Below are 13,718 nucleotides of genomic sequence, written 5' to 3' on the forward strand. Positions count from 1 at the left end.
CTGCTCCAGGATCTTTTTTTTTTTTTTTTTTTGAGACGGAGTCTCGCTGTGTTGCCCAGGCTGGAGTGCAGTCCGCCTCCCGGGTTTTACGCCATTCTCCTGCCTCAGCCTCCCGAGTAGCTGGGACTACAGGCGCCCGCCACCTCGCCCGGCTAGTTTTTTTTGTATTTTTTAGTAGAGACGGGGTCTCACCGTGTAGACCAGGATAGTCTCGATCTCCTGACCTCGTGATCCACCCGTCTCGGCCTCCCAAAGTGCTGGGATTACAGGCTTGAGCCATCGCGCCCGGCCCGCTCCAGGATCTTTAGACAATTTCTTAGTTTGATAAAGCAAACCATGTCAAAATTGTATTTTTTAAGAAATTTTTATACTTTATTCAGAAACATTCCAAAGAAACTGGAAAAGTGAGGAAATTAAAGGTAGACACAAAAATGTATGTGCAAGAAAATGTATTGAAACATCATTTATAATGATAAAAAATATAATCCACCTACATGTCTCTCAGTGGAAGAACTGGTTAAATAAATTATGGCATTATTGGTTTAATAAATTCACACAAGGACTACTTGCAGCCATTAACATGATGTGATGGTTTATAAACAAAAGAAATATGTCCAAGTCAATTCATAAGTTAAAAAAAAATGAAGATCAGAATCTAGTTTGTAGCTATCAGAATAGTAAAGGCTATAAGTTTGATCATAGATATTATTGGCCAGGGTATGGGGAAGGAAACACACTTTATTGGCAGGGGTGTCTATTGGTATACCTTTTTGGAAAGAAATGGAACAACAGTTTTAAAAACTGTAAATGTACATACTCTTTGATCCAGGAATTCCACTTCTGCAAACTTATCCTATACATAAACAGCACATGGCACAAGGATTTATGTCCAAGGATGCACACTGTGGCACTGTTTAATAATAGTGACCAACCAGAAAATAAACTAAATATCCAGCACACAGGACTGGTTAAACAAAGTATGGTACCTCAGTGGAGTGGAACATGACATATTGCTGACAAAGAATGAACAAATCTGTAAGTACTAATTTGGAAGGCTCTCTAAGATATGTTAAGTTTTAAAAAGACATACTGTACATGCCCAAGCATGCATGTGTATGTAGTGCACATCTAGGAGAATGCTCAGGAAGCTGGTAGTAGCGTTGCCCTGGAGAGGAGAAAAGGGCTGGGGGTCATGGTAGGAAGGAGACTTAATTTTTCATAAATACCCTTTGGAACTATTTGGATTTTTTGCCATTTTCGTGTGTTACTTTTCTAATTAAAACAACTCATCAAAAAATATTATAGAAAAATATTTACTGGCCAGGCGCAGTTACTCTTACCTGTAATCCCAGCACTTTGGGAGGCCGAGGCGGGCGGATCACCTGAGGTCAGGAGTCCAAGACCAGCCTCGCCAACATGGTGAAATCCTGTCTCCACTAAAAATACAAAAATTAGCGTGGCGTGGTGTGGTGGTGTGTGCCTGTAGTCCCAGCTACTCAGGAGGCTGAGGCAGGAGAATCGCTTGAACCAGTGAGGCAGAGGTTGCAGTGAGCCGAAGTCATGCCACTGCATTCCAGCCTGGGCGAGAGAGCGAGACTCTGTCTCAAAAAAAAAAAATTACTGAAATGGGAAGATGCTCATAGTACATTAAAATAAGCTACAAAAAAGAATACAGAGGAGTTTCCAACTATTTTTATGTTTGCATTGAAGACAGTCAAGAAAATATATGAAAACATGCTAGTGTCATTTTGAATGGTACAGTGGCTTTTTATTTTCTCATTTTTTGCCAATCAACATTTTCTACAGTGACGAAATAGCAATTATATAATACGGAAAAAAAATAACATTTTTGAATCTTGCCACTTCAAAAATGTTTAGGACCTTTATTTTTTCCTGCCTTAAAATACAGACACACACACACACACACACACACACACACACACACAGAGGGGGAGGAGTGATCTTCTTTTTAGCACTTAAGGAGAAAGACAATCAAGGCTTTTGTTTTCCTGAGGCTTCCCTTAAATGATATTATTTTGCTGACTTCATCCTGGAGAACTATTCAGAGTAAAGCATGGAGGAACAGCTGTTCTTGACCACTGGCAACTGCAAAACACCCGGGGAATAAATTTAGACTTCCAGAAAGGAAGAAGAAATCAATCAGTTGGTACCTGGGTGGGAGAGGTGATGATTACACATAGGCGGGAGCAATATTACCAGGGACGCCAAAGAGGAGATCAAAGAGAAGTGTCAAAATATCACTCAGCACTTATCAATTTGGAACAAGTGGCTGAATGACAAACCACCCTGAATCCCACTGCCTGCCTTTCACCCTTAACTGGGTGAAATTCTCCACAGCAAGGAAGCTCCTGAGGGCAAACTTTTGGAAGTCAGCCAGCGAACAGGATGAAAACTGTCAAAATTATTTTTAAAACTCTCAACAGAGGTCTACAGCTTGGTGAAGAGATTAGACTCCATTAACAATTAATTAATTAATGTGGCGCAAACAAAGAAAGGACTGAAAAAGAAAACAAGTTTGACCTAGCGTTCACCTTCCTAAAAGGACTCCTTCCCCAGGGTGTGGGGTGCTTCTCTGGAATTCATCATGGTTTAGGCCTATGAAGTCCTGACTGATCCTCAGGCCCACTCTCTGCAAGCAAAACTGAAGCAGGCTTATACATTTACCCAGTGAATTAAACAATACATTTCAAGAATCCCAAGCTATAACTTTCCCCCTCATTTTTGAAGTTTAGTTGGTATATTTGGGGTCAGGATGCTCTGGGAAGCCGGTTCAGCATTCACTTACACAATGCTCATGTGTGCACTAACACCAAGCACCAAAATGGCAAAAGCCAATGCCACAGTAAATGTCTATTTCAGACAAAGAACCAGTTAAAACTTGGTGAGCATACTCCAAGTCCTTTTCAAATAAATTAAAGACTGAACGTTTGAGTAGGTTCTTGTATTTTTATTATACTGGCATTTTCCCATTACTGTGCTAACACACACAATTCTTTTTTTGTTTTCTTTTGTTTTACTTTGCTTTGAGGTGGAGTCTGGCTCTGTCGCCCAGGCTGAAGTGCAGTGGCTCCATCTTGGCTCACTGCAACCTCTACCTCCCGGGTTCAAGCGATCCTCCTTCCTGAGCCTCCCAGTAGCTGGGACTACAGGTGTGTGCCACCACATATGGCTAATTTTTTTGTATTTTTTGGTGGAGACGGGGTTTTGCCATGTTGGCCAGGCTGGTCTGAAACTCCTGACCTCAGGTGATCTGTCCACCTCAGCCTCCCAAAGTGCTGGGATTACAGGTGTGAGACACTGCACTTGGCCTTAACATACACAATTCTGTTGTGGCTCCCACACCTGGCTGATGATCAGAGTCATCTGAACACTTGAAAACAGCATACCTTTCCAGATTCCACCCAACATTTACTGACACAGAAATTTCCAGGGCATATTCCTCCCAGCAGCAGCCCAGGATAGTTCTTTTGGGAGCAAACAAACCACTGTATTCTAACAGTATATGTTTAACAAATGCCCCAAGCGATCCAGCTAGTGGTAGATCTGGACCACACTTGGATAAATACTGACCTTAGAGACTAGTGAATAATCTATTTGCCACAGGCCGACTTGCTCAACTGCAGAGGCCTGAGCATTCTTGGTTTTGTCTATAATACACATGGGGCCTGGAGCCTTTTTTCCAACACACTGTTCTCCTCTTCCACCATAAAAATCTCAAGGTTCTCCCCTGTTGTTCTCCCTCTTTTTTTTTTTTTTCTCCTTTTGGCTATTATAAAAGTAATATAACCACATTACAGAGAAAATAGAGGGAATCAGCCTTAATTCAAAGGCCTAACTATAATAACTATTGACATTTAAAAATACGTAACTGTTCATTCTACAGAAGAGTACACCTATGATGCCTAATGAGCTTTGCTTGGGTCTAGAAATACACAAATGGAGATCAAGTCCCTGTCCTCAAGAAGCTTAGTCTTGTGAAAAAATGCAAAGAATCTAAGCAATGTATTTTTCAAAAAAATAGATTCAAAAGAACCTAAGCAATATGTTTTTCAAAAAAATTTATTTTGTTTTTCAAAAACATAGAAGTATAATTATAGCATAAACAATTTGTCATGCTGTATAAAATTAGAATGTTATAACAAAGTTTTCCATGTGTCTACATGGTCTATATCCATTATTTCAGTGCTCATAAATATATTTGTGGCTAGGCGCAGTGGCTCAAGCCTGTAATCCCAGCACTTACTTTGGGAAGCTGAGGGAGGCAGGTCACTTGAGGACAGGTGTTAGAGACTAGCCTGGCCAACATGGTGAAAATCTGTCTCTATTAAGAGGTAGAAAAATTAGCTGGGTGTGGTGGTGGGCACCTGTAATTCCAGATACTTGGGAGGCTAAGCTGGGAGGATGGCTTGAACCTGGGAGACAGAGGTTGCAGTGAGCCAAGATCACACCACTGCACTCCAGCCAGGGCAACAGACCAAGATTGCATCTCAGGAAATAAATAAATAAACAAATAAATAAATAAATTTATTTTCATACTTCAGGCATTTGTTTACTGGCTATTATAACTAACACATCTTTGTGTATGGTTCCCAAAATATTCACCTAGCATACTACTGTTTTTTTTTTTTTTAGGAAAATTGTGGCATCAGACAATTTTTCATGGCTCTTATTATTTCTTATCAAAGAAGAAATTTTCTATCTAAATTTCTAAATTTCATATAATAAAACCTGTAAGTCTCCATCACCTAATCTTAACAAAGACTCATCTACATTAAGATAAATGGAACATAGCCATGAAAATGTAAGGTTTATTTCTTTATATGCTATTATGTCCTGCTTTATTACACAAAAGGAACTCAATCCGTTGATTTGGTAATTTTTTTCAGTCTCATTTAACATATTCCTTAAAAACCCTAAAAGAAAGGAACTATAAAGAATTTTCTTTTCAGGCCAGGAGCAGTGGCTCACGCCTGTAATCCCAGCAATTTGGGAGGCTGAGGAGGGCGGATCATCCAAGGTCAGGAGTTCGAGACCAACCTGACCAACATGGAGAAACCCTGTCTCTACTAAAAATACAAAATTAGCCAGGCATAGTGGCGCATGCCTGTAATCCCAGCTACTTGGGAGGCTGAGGCAGGAGAATCGCTTGAACCGAGGAGGTGGACGTGGCGATGAGCCGAGATCGTGCCATTGCACTCCAGCCTGGGCAACAAGCACAACTCTGTCTCAAAAAAAAAAAAAAAGAATCTCCTTTTCGGAACCCCAAAGAAGGCAGCCTTCAATAATGCTGATTAACTAGAGTGTATCTGACAATAGATAGCTTCCTCAAAATCTAAGAAAATTGAGGGCACAGTGGCTCACACCTTTAATCCCAGCATTTTGGGAGGCCAAGGTGGGAGGATCACTTGAGACTAAGAGTTTGAGACCAGCCTAAGCAACACAGTGAGACATCTTAATCTCTACAAAATAAAAAGAAAATTGATTTTCTGCAGTGTTTAGCAAACTTTTCCTTCTTTTTTTTTTTTTAAATCAAGAAAATCCTTTTTAAACAGAAACCTTTCCCCCTTTCCCGTGCCCACCAATGTTCCTTTTCTTCCATAAACACAAACTTTCCACCACCACAATCCTACAACACGTAAAACACCTCCACCATCCCCCAAAAAGTGTATGGGTATTTTTTTTTGTTTGTCTGTCTCTGGGTTTGTGAGTATGTGCCAGTGCATTTTAGACTAATTTATGCTGCATAAACCACAAAGTTCCAAAAGTAGTGAGAACATCAGAGCTGGAAAAATTACAGTAGCCAGATGTGTCTGCCGTGAACTCACCATGTAAATTTGATTAAGAAAAAAACCAATGGAAAAAAGGAAAACATAAGATGCCTAAGTAGCAATCTGACTTCTAGTGAACTTTCAGGATACCTTTCTAAGTGCTTTAAGCAACACAGGGCTTCTATATCCCTTAGCTGTTTTATTTGCTCTTGATACAATGTTAAGTTTCTTTGTATACTTCCTAGAGAGAAGAGCAAGCCAACTTAGCAAACTGAGCACAGACAAGATTTTCCATCTTGTCTTGAAAAGTATGCACTTAAAAGAAAAAAAAAAAGAAAAGAAAAAACAACCGCACATGTGTTTATAATTTGAAGTACAGCTCAAGACACAGACCTGGAGGACTTTGACTCTGGGCTGGTGGATGGCACATCTTCAAAGGGGTAAGTGAGTGTGAGTGTGTGTGCGCGTGAGTGTATATATGTAATTTTAAAATATTCCTATACTATTGAAAATACACTCTGGTTGCACTTTACCAAAGGTTTCTGAATTGGCTAGGGCTCGCAGTCTGGTGAAGCTGCTCCAGTCTTTATTTTTCCTGTACTGTCTGGAAGGATACTGGCATCCCAGGTCAGGGTCTCATTCCAACAAAGAGCTCCATTAGTGTGTGACAGCAGCTCAGCACACCATGGTTTATGATCACTAGGATTATCACCAAACAGGCAAAAAAGAAAAAAAAAAAAAAGCATGTCACTTTCTCTTGGTAAAAACATTTAAAAATATGGAGCTTCCTTAAGTCGTTGCATGATTTCAGCATTTGTCTGCTGAGAAATGGGAAAATCTAACACTTCACTACTTGCAGTGGGGAAAATGTTCTTCACTTAGAACTCAAAAGTGTGACTGCTCTTCACAAACTCCCTCTGTGAATGACCTGACTGTCACAAGCTTGCTCCTCTTCATCTTCTCACAATTGCAGTCCGAGGTTAAAGATTATTTTTTGGTACCACACCAGTTAGTTTCACAATTTGTAAGCAAAAGTGCCCAAATATAAGTTGCAGTAACCATGGTTGGGTTTTCCTGAAGGAGGAATGGAATGGCTTTCTAACAGAGCATACCAAAGGCTCTTCCTCTGACTACACAGGGGCCAGAAAAGGGAGGAAAAACGAGGCTGCCGGCTAACAGTAATAGCTATAACAATACAAGCGCTGGCAGCTTACTATACATCACATACCAAGGCATGGACTACCTAAATACTCAAAACAACGTTATCAGGTAGGTACTATCATTATCACCATTTTACAGATAAGAAAAATGAGACTCAGAGGTTAAATAACTAACCCAACAAATAAACATCTAAATTAAGAGAAACTCAGTTCTGACTTCAAGTTCTTCCAAAACAAGTCCCCACCCTCCACCCCACTTCCATGCCCACTTCACCACCACTCTAACCAAGGACCAAGATCTGCAGCAGGCTTCATTTTCTCAAGCCCATTGTTCTATATATAACAGAGCCTGCACAGGCAGTCTATTTTTTTCCCTGTTTCTTTCCCTCTTATTCTCTTTTTTAAAATTTTAGTTAAGTATTAATAGTAAGGAAGGCCCACAACCTACTTAAAACATACAAACTTCTGGCCGGGTGCAGTGGCTCAGGCCTGTAATCCCAGCACTTTGGGAGGCTGAGGTGGGTGGATCGCCTGAGGTCAGGAGTTCGAGACCACCCTGCCAACATGGTGAAACCCCATCTCTACTAAAAATACAAAAATTAGCCGGGCGTGGTGGTGGCAGGCGCCTGTAATCCCAGCTACTCCAGAGGCTGAGGCAGGAGAATTGCTTGAACCTGAGAAGCGGAGGTTGCAGTGAGCCAAAATCACGCCATTGCACTCCAGCCTGGGCAGCCAAGTTTCCATCCCAAACAAACAAACAAACAAAGTCTGTCTGGTTTGTGTCAAGAAAAAAAAAAAATCTACTTTCATATGTATAGTAATTTCCCCTGTGTTACTTAAAAGTGAGGATCGGAACAAGTTGTTAATCCCCAAGTGACAATACTGATACAGCTTCCACCAAATGGTAACCTTTCCTCTTTATTCTCTAAAGTCCCCCATGGTCATCTTTTCTTCTTCCATTTATTGCATATGTCTGGGAATTCAGGCTTAAAGGCCATTACTCTGCTCATACAGAATCCAGATTGGTAAAGCCTGATTTGGCAAATACAAAAACTAAAATTTTAGTTTTAAGCTAGACCAAAATGGAGGTGGTTATTTGAATTAAAGTGCAAAAAAAATTATTTTTGCAATTTTCCTATTCAGAGCTTATTTCATTTTACTTATATTCACTGTTCAACAGATCTGCCAACCTGCAGAAAGAATCCTCTGTTTTTACAAAGGCACTCACTCCAGGATGAATAAGTAATGGGTCTTTCCTCTCGCAATAAAAATATGGTTTGATTTACAAGTCACATTACAGGAATACATCTAAAGTTCTTTTTTTTTTTTTTTTTGAGATGCAATCTCGCTCTGTCGCCCAGGCTGGCGTGCAGTGGCACAATCTCGACTCACTGCAAGCTCCGCCTCCTGGGTTCACGCCATTCTCCTGCCTTAGCCTCCCGAGTAGCTGAGACTACAGGCGCCCGCCACCATGCCCGACTAATTTTTTGTATTTTTAGTACAGACGGAGTTTCATCATGTTAGCCAGGATGGTCTCAATCTCCTGACCTCGTGATCCTCCGGGATTACAGGTGTGAGCCACCGCATCCCGCATCTAAAGCTCTTAGAAAAAAATAAGGTGTCTAGTGGTAAGAAGTTTCTCCTGGGAGAGGCAACTTAAACATTTCCACCAGAGGGCACTATCCTCACTGAAGGTAATGAATACATTGTTCCTAATTTAAAACACTTTGCAATCTAACCAGCCCAAAACAAATAATTTTTATTCTTGAAAGCATTTATAAAGAACAGTTAGATTGTCTTAAAATATAACATGCTATAGTTAAAGTATAAAATAATTTTTGCCATAAAAATAATGATGATAATAAACATTTTAGCTTACTATGTGGCAATCATATTCCTAAGCACTTTGCATATATAAACTCATAAGCTCCTCATATATTAATAATCCCCATTGTACATATGATGAAATCAAAGCACAGATAAGTAACTTAAAGGGTCACCAAACTAGTAACTACAGAGCCAGGATTCAAATTCTGGCAGTCAGACACCCAAGTCCAAGTACCTAACCTACAGAAACAGGGTCCCAGTGCAAGGAGATTTGTTTCTGAATGTGTTTAACTATAACAGATTTTATCACAGCTCTAGAAATACATAAAATTAGTTATAAAAAGTACTATTCTATCATCTGATAGTAATGTTACTAGTTGTATTTTGACATCCTTTTCACATGTACATAAACTCCTTGCATTAAAGAAGACCTATCACTTTAGTTCGCTTATTAGCTACATTCCATTGAAAAGTATCAAAGCTCTAGATTCAAGAAGGAAGAGTTGGAGGAGAAGAATCTGCTCTTTTCTTTTCCTAGTTTTTAAGAGACGGGGGTCTCACTATGTTGCCCAGGCTGGTCTCAAACTCATGCCCAAGAGATCCTCCCACCTCAGAGCCTCCCAAGTAGCTGGGACTACAGGGATGCACCTCTACACCCAGCTCTGCTCTTTTTATTTTTATATGTTTAAAGATATATAATAAAGACTATGAACCACAGGCAGAGTTATGGCTTCAAATGAAATAGTCTGAGTAAATCATTTATTATTTGGACTTTATTGAGACTCTGTAAATTAACTCCTGGTCTTTGGTACTTACTTGGCATTCACAGTTGTGTTTCCATCCTTCAGACACATCTGTGATTCTCCATAAGCTAGAAACACACTTTGCAACAGGCAAATACACAAATATTGTTGGAAAAACCCCAGAATCTGTGTCTTGAGAAATTCACTGCCTTATGAGAAATCTGGAAACTGCCGGGTGCTGTGGCTCACACTTATAATCCCAGCACTTTGGAAGGCTGAGGCAAGCGGATCACCAGCGGTCAGGAGTTCGAGACCAACCTGGCCAACATGGTGAAACTCTGTCTCTACTAAAAATACAAAAATTATCTGTGTTTGGTGGTACACGCCTATAGTCCCAGCTCCTTGGTAAGCTGAGGCATGAGAATTGCTTGAAACACAGGCAGAGGTTGCAGTGAGCTGAGACCGTGCCACTGCACTCCAGCCTGGATGACAGGGTGAGCCTCTTTCTCAAAATAATGATAATAATAATAACAAAAATTAAATAAAAATAGAAATCTGGAAACTAAGGTATTTTACTAAGCTATAAAGTTATTTCAGAATGTTCAGATTACAACTTCTTTAGATATACTTTACTAGTGCAATTGGACTTTGTGTGTGTGTGTATGTGCGTGCATGTGTGCACATACAGGCAGACTCACATGTGCCTTCAATATCTCGTTCCAAGCATTTAAGCTTCTTTTCATTAGTCCACTTCCTACGTATTGCACAATTTTCAAAAATTAAAGAGAATGCATAAAAGAACAAGACAAAAAGATATCCACCCCAGTATTTGTATGCTAGCAACACACTAGTAACAACCTAAATATCTACCAGATGGGAGTTAGTTAAATAAACTAATTATAGCATATTAATATAGTAGACTAATAGGCAAATTTTTAAAAGAATGAAGCAGCTCTATATGGACAGGCAGGTGAAAAAAGCAAGATACAGAACAGTGGTTATGATATGCTAACCTTAGTATAATGAAACACACACACACACACAACTAGAAACACTGGCTGGCGCTAGGAAACAAACTTGGGGACTGAGGAAAGGGAGGTTGGAGGAAGTGTTTGAATTTTTTTTTTTTTTGTAAGCTGGGTTCATGAAAGATTTTTTTCCGATTACAATTGATTACAAAGTTAAAATTAAAACTTTAAGAGTCAGTTTTTAGAATTTTTGATGAAAATTAAATGGTTAAAGAAACTATAAAACCAGTCTAATGCCACCCAATGTGGGGTTTCTTTACTACAGTGGCATCTGTTTTCTACATAAGCTCCTGTATATTTGGGACAAAATGACTCACGGGAGGCTTTGGTTTACCACTGCTGGTACCAGAACTGGTTGCATTTTCTCTGATCTGCCCTTTAGATAAGGAACACAACAGAGGTTATTCGATGTCATTTGCTTTTTGGAAACTGTACATGTGCAAGCTTTAAAGCAGTAGGTTCAGACTTCCCGGAAGAACTGACACTTGAAGCTGGCCAGGGTCTACTTGAGTTCATACTCACTTTGGCTAAGCTACAGTATGAGAGAAGGGTGTCCAGGAATAACGCTTCCATTTTTATCTTGTTCATTCCTGAAAATCCAACAGGAGATTCTTTTCACTCCCTAAAATTAACTGTTCTGTGTATAAAGCATATCTGGATATCTGATCTTAAATGGAAATGTTATCTGAAAATGGCACCGTCTTTTATAAAACTTTAAAATTGGCTCGTTTTTATTTTTAGCCCTGGGGGAGAAGGAAGGGAATGATTACCAAAAAGAGCTGGCTGGTTCCATTGCTGCAGCGTATTAATTCACTGGTGATTCTCTCTACTGGGAATAATTTTAGCAGAAAATACTCTCTTCTCAAGTCTAAAATCACACTTATTAGATATTGTAAATGAAGTAAAAAGTGAGCCATATTATCCCACGGCAGGTATGGGGAGAAGCCACCTGCAGGTTATGTAACGGTTAACTCCCTTCCAAAATCAGACCAGCCTGCTCTCCAGCTCTGCTCTCCACAAGCTGCATGACTTTCGGAAAGTTTCTTCATCTATAAACTGGGGAGCCTGTTACTTTTTGTAGGGGTTTTGGAAGACTTTCATAAGGTAAGGCACGGAAGCACCCAACATGCTATCTGACATGTTATGCAGCAATTATGGAAAAAAGGGAAATAAGGATAGAGATTTGAGACTAGAATTGTACCTGTAGGCAGTTGCCAGGAGCCAAAGTCACCCAAAGCGTGTTTATGTCCTACTTGCCTCAGTCTAGATGAAGAAAGGAGGCCTAACTGATTTTTCTACCCCAATTAAGGCCATCGGAGGGGAGGTCAGAACTGTAGTTTAAAACTGAGGCAGCAGTATCATGAGTTGGTGGTAAAGAGACCAAGTAAAGAAGGAAAAGGCGGCAGAAGGACAACATGGTATTGCGGCCAAGAAGAAGGCTCAAACACCGTCTGGGTGCATGAAGAGACATGGAAACAGCCAGAACCACTTATGAGCCCCGCCACCCCTTGATTGAACACTCATTTCTTCAGCTCGGAGTCCAAGCTTGGGGCTCCGCCAGGTGCGGTGGTTCACGCCTGTAATCGCAGCACTTTGGGAGACTGAGGTGGTAGGATTGTTTGAGCCCAGGAGTTCAACACCAGCCTGGGCAACAAACTCTACAAAAGACTCAAAAAAAATACTTTTTAATTTTAAAAAGCTTGGGGCTTACCGAGATTTGGCTGGGATACTGCCATGGACCTCTGAGGCACTGGTGTGGAACTGACGGCAGGGTGGAGGTTCATATGATTCAGGGGCTGATTCATCGCCTTCCTAGGGTCTTGCCATGTGGTGATTTTTTCTATGTGACTAAAAGAAGGAAAACAATTAATTATCTTTTTAATTGTCAGCATCATTATCATCATCACCACCAACAACATAACAGTTAATGACACTGATTCTTCCCTTAGGATCTGCTTATGAGTGGTTGATAGATTGTGCTTGATTTCATCCAAAGACATACTTGCCTGTTTTTCCCTGCATCCTGGTTAGGCCACACTGGGGATTCTGCAAGCAGCTCTCTAAACACAAGCCCAAGACTTCACTGTCCAGACAGGCCCTTGCATGCAGTGAGCCCCAGTGAACTTCCCCTCGGCCCGTGGAGCTTGTATTCCCCAGCACCTCAGTGCTTCCCGACCATCCAATCACTGGAGTGCCATAGAGCGTGAGCTCCTTCCTGGAAGGGGAGCCATGCTCACCTTCCCAGCCAGTCCCCCATACTCTCCTGACTCATAGAATTGACATAATGAGGATCCCTTTGGCTGTCATCAAGCGAGCTCTCACAGTAGGAGTGTAAGGTATTTTGAGGTCCACAAAGGTGACATAAAACCCTCAAGAAGCTTACTGTCACCAAGCAAGGTGACAACAGTGTAGCTGGAAGGCAGAGTAGTAGGAAATAATAGTAGGAAAGTCGACTAGTGCCAGCTTATGGAGAAACTTAGATATTGAGGCATGAAGGTTTACAAGGGAGAAGACATGATTACACTTTGGATCACATACAACTTCCAGTTTATTACTATGACTTAATCACAGAGAAACTAGCCCAACATGAAACATGAGCTTCTGCTCAGAGTTTCCAGTACATTCTAAGAAAGGTGGACATGGCCTCCAGCTTTGCCTACCACCTTCCAAATCACATCACAGGTCACTCCTGGTACTTTCCCTGTCCCACTCCATCAAGCTCTTCCTTTAGTGAGAGTTTATGATACATATATATAAAAGATGAGTAGATTTATCCGTTCCTCTACTTTGTTTTATAAACAGTATCAGAAATCTTCCTTCCCCCTCTCCTTCCCCTTCTTCTTCCTTTTTTGACATGGTCTTGCTCTGTCACCCAGGCTGGAGTACAGCGGCACAGTCATGGCCCACTGCAGCCCCGACATCCTGGGTTCAAGCAATCTTCCCACCTCGGCCTCCTGAGTACCTGGGACCACAGGCACCTGTGACCACACCTGGCTCATTTGTTAAAAAAAAAAATTTTTTTTGGCTGGGCGCGGTGGCTCACGCCTGTAATTCCAGCACTTTGGGAGGCCCAGGCGGGCGGATCACGAGGTCAGGAGATCAAGACCATCCTGGCTAACATGGTGAAACCCCGTCTCTACTAAAAATACAAAAAATTAGCCAGGCATGGTG

General features: G+C 40.9%; 1 protein-coding gene across 3 annotated transcripts in view; it reads right to left on the reverse strand.

Moving 5' to 3' along the window:
* Positions 1-13,718, reverse strand: part of WWTR1 (WW domain containing transcription regulator 1) — a 154,424-nt gene that overhangs the window by 42,729 nt on the left and 97,977 nt on the right. For all 3 annotated transcript variants that reach the window (XM_011958940.1, XM_011958938.1, XM_011958939.1), the window contains exon 3: positions 12,259-12,395. In XM_011958940.1, coding sequence (XP_011814330.1) covers positions 12,259-12,395 — 137 coding nt within the window. The remainder of the gene's footprint in view (positions 1-12,258; positions 12,396-13,718) is intronic.

This window comes from Colobus angolensis, unplaced genomic scaffold (assembly GCF_000951035.1).
Source record: "Colobus angolensis palliatus isolate OR3802 unplaced genomic scaffold, Cang.pa_1.0 Scaffold48, whole genome shotgun sequence".
Classification (NCBI taxonomy): Eukaryota; Metazoa; Chordata; class Mammalia; order Primates; family Cercopithecidae; genus Colobus; species Colobus angolensis.